This window comes from Argentina silus (genome assembly GCF_951799395.1).
Source record: "Argentina silus genome assembly, chromosome: 11".
NCBI classification, from domain to species: Eukaryota; Metazoa; Chordata; class Actinopteri; order Argentiniformes; family Argentinidae; genus Argentina; species Argentina silus.
Window position 1 is genome coordinate 6,909,552 of NC_139665.1, and position 21,243 is coordinate 6,930,794.

The window sequence follows — 21,243 nt, forward strand, 5'->3', positions numbered from 1 at the left end:
TCGGTATCGTCGTTTCTCCCAACAATCTAAGGTAGATCGGGTGTTGTGCGCAGAGCTGTGCTCAGACCGATCCCCTCGAACGCGGAGACAGTCAAGGTGGTCCGGATACACAAAGGCCAGGTGGAGAAAACTTTGTAAAGCTCGGAAGAAAGAATCTTTCGTGGTGACAAATAACTACACTGCGCGGTGAGTTAAAACTACAGATCAGTCTCGGAATTGTTTCAAGGTAAGAGAAATTAGGACACATATTGCAACTTTTACATACACTTTACCTGCAATGAATGCATATATACACATAGTATACACCGTAGTATACACTACTACATCATACAAACATCTTTTCAGTTAACAAATGCAGTGTATGCAATTCAGTATGGAATGCATCTCCTACTCAAAACATACTGTAAACCTTTTAGCCCTCGGTTCTCTGCTTTGTAGACACTGTGTGTGTGTGTGTGTGTGTGTGTGTGTGTGTGTGTGTGTGTGTGTGTGTGTGTGTGTGTGTGTGTGTGTGTGAGCGAGCGAGCGAGCGTGAGCGTGTTGTGACAAGCAAGCTTACTCTATAGCCCTGCACAGACCCTAGTGAAAGGTGATTTCAATAGAATCTTCTCAAGAGAGCATCAACTGAAAACAAGTCGGACCATTTTCAGTATGTAGCATTGCCATATAGTGGGGCCGATTTCTCCTCCGATGCATCACCCACCTCTGAGAGGGATCAATGAAAGACTTTTGAGGTTCTCACATGTCATTCTAATTCCTTTGTTCCCGTAGCTGACCATGGGTCTCTGTGACGGCCTGTCTCACTGTAAACTCGCCCTGGCCTTCGCTGTGCTGATGGACCTGTTGGGTGGAGCCGCGCTGCTGGTGGGAGTCTTCGCCCCTCTGGAGATCAGAGGCCGGGACTTTGGGGACCTGCTGGTGTACACGGGGGCTCTGCTGGTGCTTATGTCTCTGGGGGGCTGGGTGCTGTGGTACAGCGGCAACATCGAGGGCCTGACCACCCGTAAGGAGATGGGTCATATCGGCAGTGCGGTTGATCGACTCGCTCGTAACCTCAGCCGCAAGATACGCACCTATCGCAGCCACAGGGGGCCCTAGGGTGGCCCTTACATACAGGTGGGTCAAGTCATTCGCAGGGACTTAGACGTCTGATTGATAGATTCTGCCTTTGTCTGTAAGGAACCCTTCTCAGGGCCCAAGAAGTGATTTGACATGCTGTCAGGGCATACTGGGTGCCATGCGAGGCTTCTTCAGTGTGGAAATGAGGGTAACACATATTAACCTCTTCTGCTTCCATCTCCACAGATAGTGATGATGAGAGATGTCGACCACTGTGATGCACCCCCCGAATGAACACTGTGATGCCTCCCCCCCCCCCTCCTCCTCCCTTCCTTGTGCCATTTCAACAGTTGGGATGTCTCTGATCATCCGCCAGTATTATTGATTTATGGTAGATATTCACATTGTTTCACACTGAGCAGTGTTATGCTCTTGCTTAAGATGTAGTCCGTGAAATGTTATATAATACTTAAAACGTGTATGATCATGCATCTGCAATTCTGTTACATCATCATAACATGGGGCAGTTTTTCCCTAACATGTTAGATGGTTTTAGATGTCTTGTTTTGTGTCAGTTTATCAAAAATGGCATTGTATCTGGCTTTTGTGTATCATTATTTCTAATAAAAATGTCCATGAATGTTAACTACCTCAAAACTCTTTTTTAGATGTTATATGGGTTTGTACACAGAACTCAAATCTAAAGAAACACAATGGTCATTCCAGCAACTATACACGACCTTCCCACAGTTCTTGCAGTGAATAAGAATGGTAGCTTAATGTTAATGCAAACCATAATAATGCAAAACTATAATTTAGAGGAAAGTTATATAATACACAGAATGTTATCATTATGCATCACAATCAAAGAGGGAGAGAGGGGGAGGCTAAACCAGGTGTTTCAGGTTCAATGGAAAGACAGACATTTTATTAATGACAACACATCTTATTAATGGCCAGTTCAATTAACACATCCTTGGAGGGTCGTTCTAGTGGTTATTTCCTACTCGGGAACTTCTATCTCCAAATTTCCTACAGCTACTGAACTATAAGTAATAAAAACGTTGTATTGGGATCGATGGGGAATCCCGATTTCCATACCCCAGTAGAGAGGTATGGCAGGGGTTTCCGGGATTTGAAAGCTTCAGGAGTGAGTACCTATTGAAACACACTTTCCAATCATGAACTCACCAGACTCAATGAAAGAGTGTGTTGTAGACTTGGAAGTTTTGGCAATGCGAGACTACTCTCCCTGGCATATTTTCCCTACAACCATCACCTGACTCGCCTCCTAATCCTCCTTTAGCCTCCGTCTCAGTCTCTCTCTTGATCAAAGGATCCCTGCCCTACCTCAGCCTCCCTACCTCAGCCTCCCTACCTCAGCCTCCCTACCTTGGCCTCCACCTATAAACCTTGATCTAGAGCAAAGGTGAGGTCGTTATCGGAGGCAGGGGCAGCGTTACAGGCTCAGAGAGCAGGGGGGAAACAGTAATCCGATGAGCAGGGCCTCCTGGTGTGTATTCATGGCTCCAGGGACAATCTCCTCTCTAAAAAGAGAAGGATGGTGTCTATGTTGGTCGAGTCATGTGGCCAAAGCTGCCAACTCAGGACATCACAGTGTCCCTAGAGGCAGGGGTCGACACATGTCCGCTACCTACTACACTACAGTATGTGCCCTACGTGTCTGGTTAAGGATGATTCCATTCTCCAGTCAGGAAAAGGGGATGGGATGGGATGGGATGGGATGGGATGGATGGATGGATGGATGGATGGATGGATGGATGGATGGGTGAAACAAGGATTGTAGATTTGATGAGAGGCTGCATTTAGTTGTTTGTGCCTTGGCCAGATGCAGTTACATTTTTAAACTAAACAGTAAGTGCTTACCTGCAGTTGAGCAAACTTAACAGTTTATATAAATGCTTCTATACGTGACTCCAAACCACAGTAACTAATTACTAACTAGTAACTAATAACTGGTTTATATTGCATTTTCATGCTTTTGTAACAGCAGTGTCAGACAACGGCCACTGAAACTGAGATAGATTGACTGCTGAAGCGGTAGAGGGCTGGTAGTGGTAGAGCTATAGCACTGTAGGCTGGTGGGGGTAGAAATTGGAGGAGAGCCGTCCTCCGATTTCTACCTCCACCAGCCTCCCCTGAACTATAGTCATCGGTGATTGCACAGGTCTTTGAAGTAGTTTGATTGAATGAGGTAATCAGAGGTTAAATGGACACCGATCTCATAACACAACTTGACAGCACTCCACCACAGGGACTTAAGGGCCTTGTAGTTTAAATAGTTGTAGTGTCAAAGTTGTCAGATCCAAGTAAACATGAGGGCATTTCATTCCTTATCAGTAATATGTTTAACATATCCAATAGCATCTATAGCAGGGGTTACCAAAGTCAGTGTACAGTGCCCTGTGTAAATAATGGAACAGCTCTATACTCCACAAATGTGGATTTGAAATCAAACGATTACTATGAGGTATAGATTCTCAGCTTTTATTTGATGGTATTTGTGCACACATTGGTTTCACCATTTAAAAATGGCAACACTTTTTATACATAGTCCCCCTATTTCAGGGCACCTGTGATCATACTGTATCACTTAAAGGTAACATGCAATATCATATCAGTCCGTCATTGACTTATACTGTACCAACTTTATCCTAATTTGATAAAGCGCTTAGAATAGACATTCTACAAGCAAATGCGCTGCACATTTTCTTCCAGTCATTTCCACTTGACCAGGTGGTGGGCTATGGCTTAGGGGCTGCAGATCAAGTAAGCTAATTTAAGTCCCCCTAAATCTAAAGTGCGAGAAGCCACTCATGGTTAACCTGAAATAGATCTTTAAGACCCAAGAACCGTCAGTTTTAAATAGCCCATCAGTATGTAGTATTGTTATGGCTCTTTTGTTGAAGTTTCCTTTCAAAGTCTTAATAATTCAAATCTAATAAAATCAAACTTTATTTATCATATGCACAGGATACAGCAGGGAACAGTACAATGTACTGAATTGTACATTTGTATGAATTACCTACATTACATTACATTTTACATTTTAGACATTTAGCAGACGCCTTTATCCAAATTTATTTATCACTTATTTATTTGTCTAAGTAAGTGAATCATCTATACATCAGTCATCATAAGAAAAACTAATCTATGCTAGGACCAGGGGCCATTGGCAGTCACAATGCTAGAAGAAGGAAGAATTACTTTTTAATTTAAAAAAAATATATATATATATTTACAGTAGAGAAACTGTACAGGGGGGTAGTGAGGATGAAGAGGTCTTTGGGAGGGACAGTCAAGATGTAGCCTGAAGAGATGGGTCTTCAATCTACTTGCATGGTGGTGAAGTCTGTGTTCTGGTAGACCTCTGTTGATAAAGCCTGTTCAATAGCTTTACATCAGTTGGAGACACAGCACTCAAAGGGTGCACAAAGGGCCTACACACACACCTTTGAACAGAAGAAACTAATGTCTAGGTAAATCAAACAGACACAGGGTCACATCACTGTTGTTGGGATTTCAAGACAGAAGAGTCATGGCAGTGCATGTCTAAACTGTTCATTGGAAGTGCGCATGGAGAAGCAAAAATAACCAGCTCAGAAGTTAATTTCAGTCTCTGTGTGGCTGAACTTCTTCACAGTGGATTATATCATGTAAATTGACTTTGTAATTGATTTGGGATTAATGAATTGTATAATGTTTGTGGTTGGAATGTACACGTATGATCTGTTCCATGTGTGTCAACCAGGGCTGCTCTGGAGAAGAGCTTGGTCTCAGGACGACCTCCCCTGCCTAAAATAAAGGTTTAATAATAACAATCCTGTATAATTGACTTAACCCAGCAGTCAGTTAGCAGGATCCCTCTTTTCTCTGTGTGAGTCTCACCTCCGTCTTGACTCGCTGCCTCTCCGTCGCTCACATATAGGTAAGCTAATGATTTCTTGTTTTTTGCCATTTTCTTTTATGATCTTTTTCCTTTTGCTTAGTGCTGTCTGACCAATTCTCCAAGGGGAATACTGTATTGAGACCCTTCATTTATTTAGTTCTTGCTTTAGTTTATTAGCTGATTGTGTTGTCTTCCCAACTATGTATAGCATCAACCACGCTGGTCTCACTTTAGACCATTCTGATGGTTTCATTAGCCAATTAGATCCATGTCACATATGTTTCATGGGATGAACATTGTTTTAATAGGTAGATAAGGACTACATGTATTAGAATGCACATCTACTATTGGATTTGTGAATTATTGGTAAAGTAAAGATGTATGAGCATGGGGCTCTCACGCATCAAATCCAGTCTTGAAACAAAGTTGATCTGGATTTCAAAACTGAGAAATATTTTGTGTCCAAACAACTTTTATTCAGAGTGACATCACTGGATTCAGTACAAGGCCTGCGGGAGAAGCAGCCGTGAGGAATGATTGGATCTTAGTTCTTGTGAAGAACGAGTGAAGAACTAAAGTGAAAGATCAAAAGGACACTATCACCTCCACCTGAAGACATGGGGAATTCCAAGAGTGGTACGATCTCCAAGGAGATCCTGGACGACCTGCGGTTGAGCACCAAGTTCAGCGACACAGAGATCATGCTTTGGTACGAAAACTTCCAGAAGCAGTGTCCGACGGGCCGCATCACGCCGGAGGAGTTCGAGGCCATCTACGCCCGCTTCTTCCCAGAGAGTGACGCCCAAACATACGCACAGCACGTCTTCCGCTCCTTCGACACCAACGATGACGGCATGCTGGACTTCAAGGAGTATGTCGTGGCGCTGCACATGACGTCCTCTGGCAGGATGCCGCTGAAGCTGGAGTGGGCCTTCTCACTGTTCGATGTGGACAAGAACGGATACATCACTAAGTCGGAAGTGCATGAGATCTGTCAAGTGAGTCATGGATCAGGGTGGCATGGATGGATGGATAGAGAGAGGAAGGAATGGATGAATGGTTAGGTAGGTGGATGGATGGATGGATCACTGGTTAGTTACAGTGGATTAATGGATGGATGGATGGATGGATGGATGGATGGATGGATGGATGGATGGATGGATGGATGGTTAGATACAGTAGATGGATGGATGAATGGTTAGATAGATGAATGGATGGATGGATGGATGGATGGATGGATAAATGGTTAGATAGATAGATAGATAGATAGATAGATAGATAGATAGATAGATAGATAGATAGATAGATAGATAGATAGATAGATAGATAGAGGAGGAATGGATGGAGGAATAGATGGAAAGATGGATGGAAAGATGGATGTATGGATAGATTGATGGAAGAATGGATGGAAGAATGTGTGGATGGACCCTTGCACAAATCCTCTGGTATTTCTTCATACAACACTTTTTTTTCCTCAAAGGGTGATCACATAACACAGTTAGTGAAGAAAGCCTTGATCTTTTTTGGCTTTTTCTCATGTAATGTTACGAACCATACTGAAGCAAGTGGTTCAACTGCTCTACAGCAGAATATGTTGTAGGTTACCCCAGAATGCATTGCCTGAGTGAGTCACTTTTGAGAGCAAGCACCTGATTTAAAGATTTACAGCTCCAATCTTAGTGTCAACGATCCTCCACTAATACTGGCACAGATGCCCGAACAGGACTGACCAATAGGCTCTCAGCTCACACCTCTTAGGTAACCATTGTTATGCTGAGGGGGAACTGAATATATGGATGGTAAACAATTTAGCATGACCTAACTCTGAGGTTAAGCTGAAAGGATGTCAGAAGGAGGGAAGGATAAATATAGTGCAGGAGAGAATGAGGAGTGGACTGCATTGAGTCTTAAAGAGATTAGATAGTGGTTAAGGCCCTAAAGTGTTATGGTGTCCTGGTTTACAGTTCAATGAACCCAATGCTTCAAAACAATGTGTAATTGACAAAGTGAATGCCAATTTCCTGCCCTAGTAATTCAATTGGATTACCTGCTGTTTGTGATTAGATTTGAAACCCTGGTCTTTGATTTAAGGGGTGATTACCACAGAACTCAAACAGTGGCAGTTTGATTTGCCAAGACACACCTTCTCCCCAATGGAGATAGAGATTGAGGATTGCTGCTTTAAGCTATTACCCAATACCAACATTCCAATAATAGCGTTAGCCCCAATGCTTAGCGACAACAAATAAGTTGTACAGTCGTTTGTTACGTAGGGAAACACATGTATTTGTCAAGAGTTAGTGATGGGTGACTGAAGAGAGAAATAAAGACTAAATCCTTCAAGCGTTTTGGCTCTAATCCTTAAACCACATGTTTACAGCGTATAGCTGAAATGTGAGTTTGTGGTTTTTGTACTGTCATTCTGTGTTTGCATAATTTTTCATTAAAAATTCCTTTGATTGCTTTCACAAAACAATGTTAATCAGTCTGAAGTAAAGTTGAGATAAGAGGGATGTTTTCAAATGAAAGATATTGACATTTTAGAATCCTTTAACACCAACATTATGGCAATCTCTACATTCTGAATGCAAACATTCTGCCTTTGAATTGAAAGATGATTTTGAAAACAATATTATAAAGTGACCCTAGAATCTTCTTTTCAAGTTAATCTGATAACTTTGGTTGTTCAATAATGATAGAAACAAATAGAAAAACGTGAATTCCCATTTCAAAATGTAGATTTGCGATGGGGGGAGGCCATTCCCCCAAGAGAATAACAAACACATATTTGCCAAGAGTAACCTACTTTGAATAGTTTAAAGTTTTCCAACTAACTGGAGACACTGTTCGAGAGACATGCCATGACTAGTTTCTGTATCAGAGAAGTAGCTTTCATGCATTTTCTCCTTACCTTTAAAGATTAACATTTGATCTTTTCAAAGTACAAAACAGCGACAATGTTCGACAGTAATCTCTCTTCCAGAGAGATACAGTAGATCAGCTCTGGGAGATGGCTTTGTGAAAAGATTATAGAACGGGATTGGGGGATTCTAAGGATATGTTCTCTCACTGCAACGGCCAGAGGTTAGGGGATTTATGGTTTACAACACATTGTGTAGCATGGTGAGAAAATGAGCATGACATGCTACACCAAACACCTTGCTACTACTTGCAGTTTGTAACAATGCTACCCCAAAGGATGATGTGTTTATAAGATAGTTAAATATAACTATTATTTGTGTTGTTGGATTCAACATGAAAGGCTGTTTATGATGCTGAAACTCAATGGTTTTGGTATCACTCAGATGGACTAGAGACTAAAAGAGTGAAGCCTCTGTAACATACTCAACATGCCCTCTGTGTTCCACCAGGCCATATTCAAGCTGATACCCAAAGATAACCAGGCTGATCTGGCAGTCGATGAGAACACGCCAGAGAAGAGGGCCAACAAACTCTGGAGCTTCTTTGAAAAAAGAGACAATGGTGAGAGAGAGGAGAGGGGATGGAGGGATGGTTAGAGGGGAGGGCATGGAGAGATGGAGAGATGGTTAGAGGGGGGGGGGAGGGAGGGATGGTTAGAGGGGAGGGGATGGAGAGATGGAGAGATGGTTAGAGGGGGGGGGGAGGGAGGGATGGTTAGAGGGGAGGGCATGGAGAGATGGTTAGAGAGGAGGGATGGAGAGATGGTTAGAGGGGAGGGGATGGAGAGATGGTTAGAGGGGAGGGATGGAGAGATGGTTAGAGGGGAGGGGAGGGAGGGATGGTTAGAGGGGAGGGGAGGGAGGGATGGTTAGAGGGGAGGGAGGGATGGTTAGAGGGGAGGGGAGGGAGAGATGGAGAGATGGTTAGAGGGGAGGGGATGGAGAGATGGTTAGAGGGGAGGGGAGGGAGGGATGGTTAGAGGGGAGGGGAGGGAGGGATGGTTAGAGAGGAGGGATGGAGAGATGGTTAGAGGGGAGGGGATGGAGAGATGGAGAGATGGTTAGAGGGGAGGGGAGGGAGGGATAGTTAGAGGGGAGGGGATGGAGAGATAGTTAGCTTGCTTTTAGGTAAAAATCTACAATGATGACTGTCATGCAATGCTTGCCAAGTTAAAGGGTTGGTTCAGGAATTTGATATATCTCCCATGTTGATGATCGACACAGGAGATACCAGGAGTAAACTGGGAACAAAGCTTCTTGCTCCACCTCTTGAGCTGCAGGGCCTGATTTTGCCCCCTAGTTTTGGCATTTAATTCTTCAAAATATTTATCAAAATATGTGAACTTAAACACAGCCATCCAAACACAGCCATCCATCTATGGCTTCATCTGGTTCTGCTGTATATGCTAGAGGGCGCCGTTTGATAATGAGAGGAACTCGACTCCCCCCATAGAAATAGAATGAATAGAACAGAAATGCCCATTCAAATCAACATTACATGGTGGGTGTACCGGCGGCCATCTTGTGGTGTACCATTTGGATGTTTTAGCTTACAGCTTTATTAACAACCAACTCAACTCAACTCAACATTGGAATGTTCAGTCAAATGATGCTGTGGTCTGTCACACAGCAGGGAAGTGTGCAGATATCGGCTGTTAATTCACACCCTGTCATGCATTAATGGCATTTATGTATTACAACTACAAAAAACTATTTTTGGTGTACTAGCGAAATTGCCATGGTCTGAGGGACCATGTCCAGCCCATCAATGAGGGTGCAACCAAGAGGCGGTAATGCTGCTAACGGTGGTTATCAGAGTGCGTTGTGGTATACAAGGAGACAAGGTTCTCAATAGACGCCAATGAAAGTGAATGAGAAATGTACAGCAATTGGTCCTCCAAGAGACCTTTGTAAAGAAACTGCTAGAAAAAAAAGAAACATATTGCATGTGTCTTGTTTTATGTTTTTCTTTGGCTAATGCTTTTTTAATGGCGCTGCACAATTGAACAAAACAATTGATGATTATTCTTTTTTTCTTTTTTTCTTTTTTCCTTTCTTCCTCTCTCCCTCTCTCCCCCAGAGCGGCTAGCGGAGGGGGAGTTCATCCAGGGGGTGATGCAGAACGACGATGCTCTCCGCCTCATCATGTATGAACCTACTAAGTAGCTCCTCCGCAGAACGCTTCTGTCAACTCCACATTCTCCAACATCCACACGAGCACACCCCAGTGGAGGTTGATGCAGGTAGAAATTGGAGGACAGGCTCATTGTAATGCATGGAACGGAAAAAAGGAATGGCATCAACACGTGTTTGATACCATTCCTCATTCCATTCCATGCATTACAATGAGCTCGTCCTCTGATTTCTACCTCCACCAGTACAGTGTTCCATAACAGGGTCGGGGTCGGTTGAATTTGAATTGTCAGTACAGTAAGTATTGAAACTACAACTCAGTTATTGCAAATGGGGGATTTATTTTCAAAGATCTCTGACTAAACTGAAAATGAGAAACTTTCTATGGAAAAGTTTTTTCCATTTTTGAATTGTAAATTTCAAGAATTCTACAGCTGAAGAACCCTCTCTCCATTATGGTAAATGTACTTCATCCAGAGTTGTGATAGTTTATACTATATATATAAAACATGTACTGTGTTTCATTCTCTGTTTAGAAGTATGGATATTACAATTCATGATAAGCTACAAAACTAGTCATCACCAGAAAATGAAAAATGCACATATAGGTTACTGGTTTGGGTTCAAGTGTTATGCTGGTGTGGATGTGAGAAGGTGTTAAAAGCATAATTTATTGATCATTTATTGATCCTAATCCATCTAAAGCACATTGGCTTACATAATGTAGGTTATGATGTAATGTTGCTAAACAGTTTGGGCATCTAACATGTCCGTAAACCAGATATTTGGAAAATTATTACACTACATAAATATATAATTGAGGTAGACTTAAAGTTGTTTTGGATTATTTGGTATTTAACTTTAAGTATATTTTGATTAATGATGAGTTTTGACAACTGGCAAGAGATTAGTTATAGTTTTGATAACACTTAATAACAGATCAAACACCAATTTGACAGTATGGGTTATGAAATATTAATTACTACATTTAAGAATATAAAACCTGAAATTGAGAAGGCAAAGATAAAGTGATCATAGCATAATGTTTTAGAAAGTTGAATGAATGTGTTTAAAGCCTGTATATTTAGTCATTGCATTATGTAATTGCACTTGTATATTGTGAAGAACTGGATGCTGATGCTGATAAGTTAACAGTCCAATAGCACCTCTGATCTTCAAGGGTTAGGAAACTTTTGCTTCACTCACTGCCAACCGTGACACAACACTTACCTCACAACAAACGTCCTCTCCGTTGCCTTCGTTTTGAAAGAAGGTAGTTGAAACCGATTGTCTGATTGTCTGAACTATGAGTCTCAGGAGATTTGAATGATGTTGCTGTTTATATCTCTTAGCAGGAAGTCATCTGACTGTGTGTGATTGACTTGTTGATGATGTGTGCAAACGTTTAGTACATCTGGCCCTGTGTCTGAGAGAGACGGATTGCTTTAATAATGTGTGCACATCAGGGGAGGCTGGTGGAGGTCGAAGTCGGAGGACGGGGTCATTGTAATGCATGGAACGGAATGAGGAATGCTATCAAATATAGGACTGTATAAGGACTAGGGGAATAGAATATTGTCTGCTCTGTTAAAGGTTAAAGGTTAACCTCTGTTAATGGTCTTCAGCTATGTCACATGACTCACATCAACTTTAAGCTTTATTAGCTTTCGCCATTAGAAATGACCCCCTATTTGAGCGATTGTTGTTTAACTAGAAAAGCAAAATCCAATAACTGTTGATCAAGCTCATATCACATTGGGATCTGATCTGTATGATCTACAGTATAGTAACTTTGCTTTCTCTCTCTCTTTTGTATTTGTTTTGCTGTTTTTGATTTAAAATTCACATTGTGAAATAAAGCATTTCACTCCAAACAGGTCTGAACTGTGTTTTCTGTTTGGAAATAACAGCATTTCAATAGCAAATAAATGAGGCTTGGTACAATCCAGCCTTTAAAACCTGAAAAAAAAACTGACTTGTTCATCTCTATGTAAACCTTATCATCCTCCTGGTTTATTTCTGTTACTATCTATATAGACCCTTATCATCACTGGGTAGTGTCATCATTACTTAATTGGGTAAAAGGGACTTCGAGTCCCATTACACTAATCAATCACCTCCAGCAGAGTGTTGAAATTAAAATAAAGTCTAAAGAAAAACATGAATAGAATATTTTAAACTGATAATAAACATGTCATAATATGTCATTCAAATATAAGCCTATATTATCAAGTTGTGCTTCAAAACAGTTGTAAATCTAGCTGCTTTAACAGAAACCGCCAGGTAGCGGCACTGACCTTTTCTCACGAGTAAATACTGTGTAGCCCACACTGAATGAAGTCAAAGTATGAATTGCAAACATCATGGGACACTAATGGGAAATGGGACTAATGGGAAATAATCTTGTAGTCCGCCACCCTCTCTCTCTCTCTCTCTCTCTCTCTCTCTCTCTCTCTGGTCGTGTTCCTATGACGTATGTAACAGATGTAACCTTCTGTCCAGCATTTCAAAGCATCTGTCTTAACCTACAAATCTCCCTGTCGTTGATGTAATCACCGCATCTCGCTCTGTTCATCCAGACAGATAGTTCCATTCTCTTAGGACATCAACCAGACTTGAAATAAGATGGTTGTTTAAACAGACAAGTGCCCAAAAGGAGAGAATTAGTCTATTTTTTTGTGTATTAAGGAAGACAGGAAACAGGCACAGCAAGGGAAACACATTAGATACAGTTAACCACTTGTATTCACAATCGTACCACAGTTACTGTCAATATAGTGATAGTTAGTTATTAATACAATAACAAAACACAGAAGTAAATGATTCATTTCAGTTGCTGACAATGTTTGTCATTTCCCAGTGATTGTCTCCACAAATCTACAACCGCGATATTGATACCCGTTCAAGACATTTTACTGTTTTGTATGTATGACAGATCTTGTCAGAAATAATGATTGCCGCAATAACTGAAAACAACCACAACCCATTTAAACCTGTTCAATCCAACACACATACAAAAATCCTCTCTGACTCACATGTTTGTATAGAACTGTGTCAATCACAACCAAAGAACAGCATTTCAATCAACAATGGCTCAACAAACCAGTGTGAACGAATCCAAGCACTGCAAATGCAGGAAAAGAAAGCTTTCTCAAAGAGATGGGCTGTCTTCCAAAATCTGTTCTTGCACTCTGTGTAGAGTGTATACCATACTATCGCCTTCAACAATCTAGTTTAAATGTATATATATATTTACAGTATCCTATGGAGCTTTCTATACAAGCTTGCTTTGTTTGTCTTCAGATATTTCCGTTGTCATGGTATTCATTGATTGTGATGCACCCACTTTACCAGTGTACAAGTACTGTATGACCTCACGTCCCCTGAGTTACCACCCTGTTCAGTAACATGTTGTACACTTCCTGTATTGGCACAGAACTTCCTGTTGGGATATTCCTGGGTCCAATCAAATCTAGCTGATCCACATTTTCTATAAATTGCTGTTAGTTTCCATTATTATTTCATTTTTTAAAGGTCTAGTATGTAACATTCAAGCTTTCTAAAAGCGACCTAATGGTTGTAATGACTATGTATAATCGGTAGCAAAATAAAATCCCTTGAAATAAATATTTAATATTTAAAACTGTTTTGGTCCGGAAAAATCGCTTTCTAAAATGGAGTGTCCTACCCGACACTCGGTTTGCATACAAACAAGGGTAGCAGACTCACCGATTTTCACCTTTCTGTCTCTGGTGACTTTGAATCTTTGAATCATGTGCGCACAACAGCTAATGTCCGACACTGCAAGTCCATTTCAGGGGCTTATATTATTATTAGGGAGGATGTTGTTGGAAATTCAAACTGAATTTCGCTGTGGTGGCCAGAGGTGGCAGATTTCCAACAAACTTCTGCCCTGCTCCTTTAAGTGCATGCTATACTAAATGGATGAAAATTAAAGAGACACAGTTTTCGACCATGAATTAGATACTATACAACCCACAGAAGGTGAACTCCTCCCACTCCTCCCTCATCCCTCCCTCAGCACAATGAGTCTTCCCTCTCCTCCCTCTCCAGGGCATCCTCCATCTCGTCCATCTCTCTCTCACAGTCCTCGCACCCCTCCATCCCACAGCCTCCCACCAGAACCAGCCCGTGGGGCTCCACCCCCCCTGCTCCCGGGCCCAGCTCCGGCCCCTCTCCTCGGGCCCACATAGTCTCCATCAGCGCCCCCTGCTGGAGCAGATGGCTGACAGAGTAGACGCTGCCGGCCGCTTGCACCACCTCGTCGTAGGAGGGGGCGTGGCTGGCGGCCCGGGCCTCCTCCAGGCGTAGGCGTGAGCGGTGCTTCATCTCGATCAGCGTCTTGGTGTAGGAATTGAGGGTGGCCACCGCCGCCGCCATGCAGCAGCTGAACGAGATCCAAGCCAAGCTGGGGAGAGAGAGACATGGAGCCGCCCTGGTGATCATTGGCTAGAAGTAGAGCATAGTCATTGTGTAGCATAGTAGGGTTTAGCAGAAACAAGAGGTAGGTCTCCAACATCCCCTACCAAGAAAGTTAAAGGCAAAAGTGGAAGGTGATCAGGGGAGGCTGGTGGTGGTGGAAATCGGAGGACGGGCATGGAATAGAATCAAACACAACCATTCCTCATTGTGTTCCATGCGTTACAAATAGTCCATTCTCCGATTTCTACCTCCACCAGCCTCCCCTGAAAGTGATACAAATTCCATTTACTTGCGGCCTGAATGGTCCAGTGGTCTAACACCATAGCCTGCAGTGCACACATACGCCCATGTCGGCACGGGTTCCAATCCAGCCCATGCCCTGCTGACATACCCTTACTTCCTGTTTTTCTCTGCTGTCGCTGTCCAATAAAAACTGAAAAAATATACAAGAGTGGGACTTGCCACACTCCAAAAATTCAATTTCCATGATGTACTCGATATATAATGTAACCTTGGGAGTTATGACATCATTGGTTATTGTAAATTAGTATGACTAGTGCTATTCAAATAGAAGCCAAAGGAATAGAGAAGAGATTTGGAGAAAAGCGGTAGTTACGCAAACGACCAGCCGTAGTCCCAGGTCTGCGGCCTCCAGTCTTTTGGCCCGATGCTCACAGTCATCTGGAACACGGTGGTGTACATCATATGAGCCACCATCCCCATCAACCCTGGGAGAGAGAGAGAAGGGGGAGGATTCATAATCATGCAGGGGAGGCTGGTGGAGGTAGAAATCGGAGGACGGGCTCATTGTAATGCATGGAACGGAATGAAGGATGGTATCAAACGCACGTGTTTGATACCATTCCGTGCATTACGATGAGCCCGTCCTCCGATTTCGACCTCCACCAGCCTCCCCTTTAATCATGATACATCAACCTTAAACAGATAACAGAAGCATATTGCTTGTATCAATGGCAATTAGTCAGTGAGCCCTAAGAAATCTCCCACAGTATATCTTAAAATGTTGCTCTCTCCTTAACACTGGCTAAGGAATTGTTTTTGTTTTTGAAGAAACATCATCGGTCAACTTTTCTTCTGCGAATTACAGTACTTTGACACTGCATTTCAGCTTCTGCCTACCTCCACTGTTGTCTCTACACAGAAAGGACCGGATCGGAATAGTTGCAGCAGCGGTGGTCGTCTCACCTGATAGGACAGTGCACATGGCAGCGAAGGCGTTGATCTTCAGAGCGTACATCTCTTTACGGGCGCAAAGACACAGCACTTCCACCCACATGAGCAGGAAGCCCATGGCCAACAAGCCAATGTAGGTGAACTCAGATACCACTGACAGCCACAGTACCCCTAAGTGAGAGAGAGAGAGAGAGAGAGAGAGAGAGAGAGAGAGAGAGAGAGGGAGAGAGAGAGGGAGAGAGAAGGAAGAAAGTTGGTTTAGGGTCCTTGATCCATCATTTAACTGTGGCATAATATCCTAAATTATCCCATTGTCTTAGGACAGATAGTGTGTCCATCCACACTGATCTGTCTAATCAGAGTGGTATATTAAAAGAGTGGCGCCAATGAAGGGGTTCATTTTCTATTGGCTAATGCTTATGGACTCAAATAGTTCCTATGGAGCAAGTAGCCAGTCTGACAAATATTGCTATCTTAGATTTTAATCTTCACACTGAATAGATACAGTAATTTCATCAGGAAGGAATTTTCAGAACTATTTTAAGTCTCCAGTAATTTCATTGGCGCCACTCTTTTAATATGTCAGTTCTGTACCTGTCTTATAAATCGTGGAACAATTGTTGATTTTTAAAGACTTTCCGCATGAAATTACTGGAGGCTTCAAACAGTTTATTGGACTAAGACAGTGGTTCCCAAACTTTTAACAGTCATGTACCCCCTGAGACACTCTACATCCTACTGAGTGCCCCCAGCACCATGGACAGCTCATTACAATGTTTTTTGTTTGTAATTCTGCTGCATAAACACACATATATATAATATACATAAATTAGAAATATATGAGACAGAATAACCAAATATTCCTGCTTTTTATTTGGATTTCAAACAGGTGATCAGCACCTAAACTCACGCACAACATAACACATAACAAGGTCAACAAAACTGGTCAGTAACAAACTGGACTAACAAGGGCTAACAAGACTTTAGACGGGGAAAATGGCGGACAAAAATAGGTAGTTTCAGCCCCAAAACGTCATGGCTACTCTCAAATAAAACAATAAAACTGCCACACATTTGGAAAATCTCTATCTTGAATTGGTTTAAACACACAACTTCCAGTATAACTAAGAAGTTTTGTGGTTGAAATTGCAGTATCTATTCATTTCGAAAATCAAAGCTACCAATATTTCTCAGACTGGCTAGCCAGGCAAGCAAACAGTTGCATGGCAACTTGCTCCATAGGTCTGCGTGAAGGAACTGTTTGAGTCTCCATAAGCGTTAGTAAATGTACCCCTTCATTGGCACCACTCTTCTAAAGTACCTCTCTGGACAGGTAGTTCAGGTGAAGCGGCTTGAATGACAACGTAGGACAATGGAGTTATCCATCAGCATCAGGGGAGGCTTGTGGAGGTAGAAATCAGAGGGCGGGCTCAAAATAATCACACGTTGCCATGACCATTACCATTCACGTTGCCATCACCATGGGCTCAAAATAATCACACGTTGCCATTACCATTCTTTATTCCATTCCATGTATTACAATGAGCCCGTCCCCTGATTTCCACCTCCACCAGCCTCCACCTCACACAAACCTTGTGTTTCTCCTGGAGTCAGTTCAATGAAGCTCCGGCACTTCTCTTCTGTGGCGGGACAAATATAACGGAATTAGCATATTTCAGAAATCAGTATATTTCCATGTGAAATCTTTCACCGTGGAGAAGATATGTATACTCTGCGTATAAGTTGAGCTGGTATTCAGAGAGTTTAAGCCCCAAGGCCTCAAGCCCCAGGAATGAGTCCTGGATTTAAATTAAACTGTAACATTGAATGCTGAAATTAAAGTATTTTAACACTCACTCCTGGAACCTGGTTCCTCTGGGTTCTTTCTCAGTGCCTCAGCACCGTGATAAATGCACGTTAAAAGCAGTATTTTGTGAGTGTGCGCTCCTGGTTGCCCCATGTATGCATGTCTCCACTCCTAATTCTGATTGGCTCTGAGGATGGGGGTGTGACTGCTTCTAACATCTTTATTATCATGGTGCTGAGTTAATAAGGGGGAACCCAGAGGGTTCAAGGTTCATAGGAGTGTTAAAATACGTTAATTTCAGCACTCAATGTGCCCCATTCCTGGCTAAAATAAGGGATTCATGGACCAGAAACGTGGATTCTTTGTTTTTGAGATATTAGTTCCTTATTTTTCCCTGGTCGCCACCCAGCACTGACCATCGTTGTGTTTCTCACAGGAATGCCAGAAGCCTGTGTGGAAGTAGCGCAGCATGTACTTGTCCTCGCCCGTCTCCCAGATGTAGTGCACAGCGTTGGCCATTTGCTTCTTCCTAACTCTCGCCAGCTCCTCCTTCTGCATGGGCGATATGGTGAAGTTTATGGGCGGCTTCTTGGGGTCAGAGGTTGGACTCTCTGGAGAAAGAGAGGGAGAGAACGTGATTAGAGGGGGAATGTCTGTTAGGTCCTCAATGATTCCGTCACCTCAGGGGCAAGTATTTAGAAACTTTTAATCTGGATCAGAATGATCTATCCAGGATCAGATCGAGCTGGCTGATTGCCCCTATATTACTCACAATCTGCCAGATAGATCTAATCCTAGAAAAAAAAGAATCCAGATCATTCTGATCTAGATTAAACGTTTTGAAATACTGGGCCCTGTTGACTGCAGAGATGCTTGTTAATCCTTTATTTCTGTTTCGTTTCATCTTGGAGGCCCTTAGAGGACATGCAACATAAACCCAATGGAATAAAAATGAATTTGTATCATTTGAACTGTAGTATCATGCATTTCAGCAACATCACTATGTAGGGTGAGACATGTATGTTGAAATATGACTGTGCGTCTTTGTGTAAACTCCATTAACAAATACACGGTCCAGCCATGTTCTTCTAAGACATAACAATACCAGGGCTGTTGGGTTTAGACGGCCTAACTATGCTAAGATAGCTGTCAACAGCCCCACCATGTTTAATCCTCCACAGTGACCCAGCTCCAGTGTTCCCATAAACCCAATCCCTAGTGTGTTGGAATTAATAGGCTCCAATCGCTCGCAAAATCTTTCAGGAATCAGTGTTAATCCCCCATACAGTATGTAAGAAAAAATGCATATTACACAGCGGCTTAAACCAAACGATAACACAAGTGTTGTAATCCTGACAGTCGGCAGCGAGGGTTACATGGGTTTACATGGCATTGCATTGCATTATGTGGACTACAGCATGTAAACAAAGGTTTAAGATGGTTGTAAGCGTTAGGGTTCGGGTTAAAAAAAAAAAAGGAAAAAAAAAGCCAAAGACTCATTGAATGCATTAGAATGCACTGAAAGCAGAAGTGTGAGGAAGGTGGCAGCATTGTTTAGGAACTAGGCCGCACATCCCCTCTCGTTAAACAGCCTTACCTGTGGTGTACGGCTGGCTGTTGTTCTGCCCGCAGTTCTTCATTTTGACAGGGGAGAGACAGAGGGGCTTGACCACCTTGTGGGTTCCTTCACACCAGTAAGAGGTGCAGAAGGCCAGAACGGACAGGGTCAGGGCCAGCGAGGTCAAGGACAGGGACAGCAGGGACCGGTTACGCCGGGACATGTTCTCAAGCATGATTTTAGGGTTATAGGTAGGGGGCTGAAGGCCCCGAGGAGAAGGAGAGGAGACTGGGAGATAGCTAGTGGTTAGGGAGGGAGGGAGGGAGGGAGGGAGGAAGGAAGGGAAGACGTGAAAGAGACTGGGAGATACCTAGTGACCAGGGAGGGCGGGAGAGGAGAAGTGAACAATGGGGAGAGATGTAGAGTATATCAGGGTGAGTTTGGAGCAAATGATGAGGACGGGGACGGGATGGTAGGACTTGTAACAAACCAGAGAAGGTTTGGGTAGTGATGGGAAAGACACTTGGGGGACTCAATGACGTAGGGTAGGATGTAGAGAATAGAATGGGAGAGATTGAACAGCAATGGTCATGGGGTAGGCAGATTAATATGGTAGTGGGATTAGGAGGAGCTGTGAGGAAGAGAACGGACAGGGAGGGTGAGACGAGGTGGGTCAGGGGGCGGGGACAAGGGCGGGCCAGGCGATGGAGAAGAACAGTAGATCAGTCAGGGGTCAGGGGTCAGTGGAGCGGAGAAAGATGAAGTTGGGGGATTTAGTCGCCAGGAGGAGAGAGAGACAGATGGGAAGGCTGGGGATGAGGACTAGCCCTGCCCCTGTCACTCTCTGGTAGGTTAGGCCTCTCAATATCGACCCTTCACATGCACGGAACGCTGCTCTTCATCTTCCTGCAGAAGCAGCCGTTGAGCTGAGGCAGTGTGGCAGAAAGCATTCCAGAACTAGATCCGGGACTCCGTGGGGAGATAGTTTTCCTTTAATTTTCCATTTCCTGTAAGATTGTGACACTATCCCATGTTTAGAGTATCATGAACGGGATTTGAGCCATGTCTCTTAGATCATGTGTTTTTGCTGGAACACAGTTGTCCTGCAAGATAAATGCTTAAATCTTACATTGGCTTATGCAACTAATCTGTGTCCTGTGTCCTCTCTGCTCTCAGGACTCATGCTGTTCCTCCTGTGTACCTTACGTTCCTCAGGAGGATTGTGATTTCATGTAATGATTAGTTCAATCTCTCAATCTACCACTCTATCTTTATTAATCTGTCTTAATCTCCCTGCGCTAGGTGAATCTGTTTAATCCCCCTTGATCTCACACTCTTTGTGTCAGTCCAACCACCTAGGGCAAAGACAAATAACATTAGGAAGAGTACTTTCTGTCATCATCATCATCATCATCGTCATCATCATCACCTCCATTACCGCCCTCATCATCATCATCATCGTCGTCATAATCATCATCATCGTCATCACTCGTCAGATTGATGTCTATTTCGTCAATCATCATTCATCAAGGTGTATATAATAAAGTTATATTTGAAATGTCAATACATGGTCATCTGTGTTAATTGACCTTTATGTAGAATTTGAAACCCACAAAGAGAGTCTATGATAATTGGGGTATTTTTTATCAACATTTTACCAAGTAATATCAGTTGATATTGCCTACATCATAATTATTTCTCTTTTTTTCAAACATGTTTATGTCAGGTTTTTCAGTAACTGTCATGATTCAAGCATCGTAGCATCACCCATATCGGTCATTCTATCCAGGAGGGCCACATATTTCATCTATTCAGTGCACCTATTCATCAAGTTGAAATACCGCCAAACACCCAACTCCCCTCTATTGAGACTAGAAACATCCCACCAGATCCTCACCAAAAGCCGCTTCAATACTGTCCAGCCGGTTAGTGTCAGCACAGAGATACCCCAGAATGGAGATACCCCAGCATCACCACAAAGATACCCCAGAATGGAGATACCCCAGCAACCACCACAGAGATACCCCAGCATAGAGATATACCACCACAGAGATACCCCAGCATAGAGATATACCACCACAGAGATAACCCAGTATCACTACAGAGATATACTAGCACCACCACAGAGATACCCCAGCACGGTGATAGCCCACCACGGAGATACCCCAGCACAGAGATACCCCAGCACAGAGATACCCCAGTATCACTACAGAGATAC

General features: G+C 42.9%; 3 protein-coding genes across 4 annotated transcripts; 2 read left to right on the plus strand and 1 right to left on the minus strand.

The window, feature by feature from the left end:
- The first annotated feature begins 75 nt into the window (after nt 1-75).
- Nucleotides 76-1,699, plus strand: tmem238a (transmembrane protein 238a). 2 transcript variants are annotated; one of them, XM_083680672.1, is made up of 3 exons: nt 76-226; nt 772-1,116; nt 1,306-1,699. In XM_083680672.1, the coding sequence occupies exon 2, from the start codon at nt 778-780 to the stop codon at nt 1,096-1,098; it is 321 nt and encodes a 106-aa protein (XP_083536798.1). In that variant the 5' UTR covers nt 76-226; nt 772-777; the 3' UTR covers nt 1,099-1,116; nt 1,306-1,699. The 2 variants fall into 2 exon arrangements, with proteins under 2 accessions (XP_083536798.1, XP_083536799.1); XM_083680673.1 differs by having other exon boundaries at nt 96-186.
- Nucleotides 1,700-5,586: 3,887 nt separating this feature from the next.
- LOC310812539 (visinin-like) lies at nt 5,587-10,056 on the plus strand (the record flags this gene model as incomplete). The annotated part of the gene is made up of 3 exons (XM_083681156.1): nt 5,587-5,967; nt 8,341-8,452; nt 9,971-10,056. The coding sequence occupies 3 exons, from the start codon at nt 5,587-5,589 to the stop codon at nt 10,054-10,056; spliced, it is 579 nt and encodes a 192-aa protein (XP_083537282.1).
- A 4,005-nt stretch (nt 10,057-14,061) lies between these two features.
- Nucleotides 14,062-19,260, minus strand: LOC310811793 (germ cell-specific gene 1-like protein; the record flags this gene model as incomplete). The annotated part of the gene is made up of 6 exons (XM_083680094.1): nt 14,062-14,452; nt 15,083-15,194; nt 15,673-15,831; nt 17,253-17,300; nt 17,884-18,078; nt 19,065-19,260. The coding sequence occupies 6 exons, from the start codon at nt 19,258-19,260 to the stop codon at nt 14,062-14,064; spliced, it is 1,101 nt and encodes a 366-aa protein (XP_083536220.1).
- Between the last annotated feature and the right edge of the window lie 1,983 nt (nt 19,261-21,243).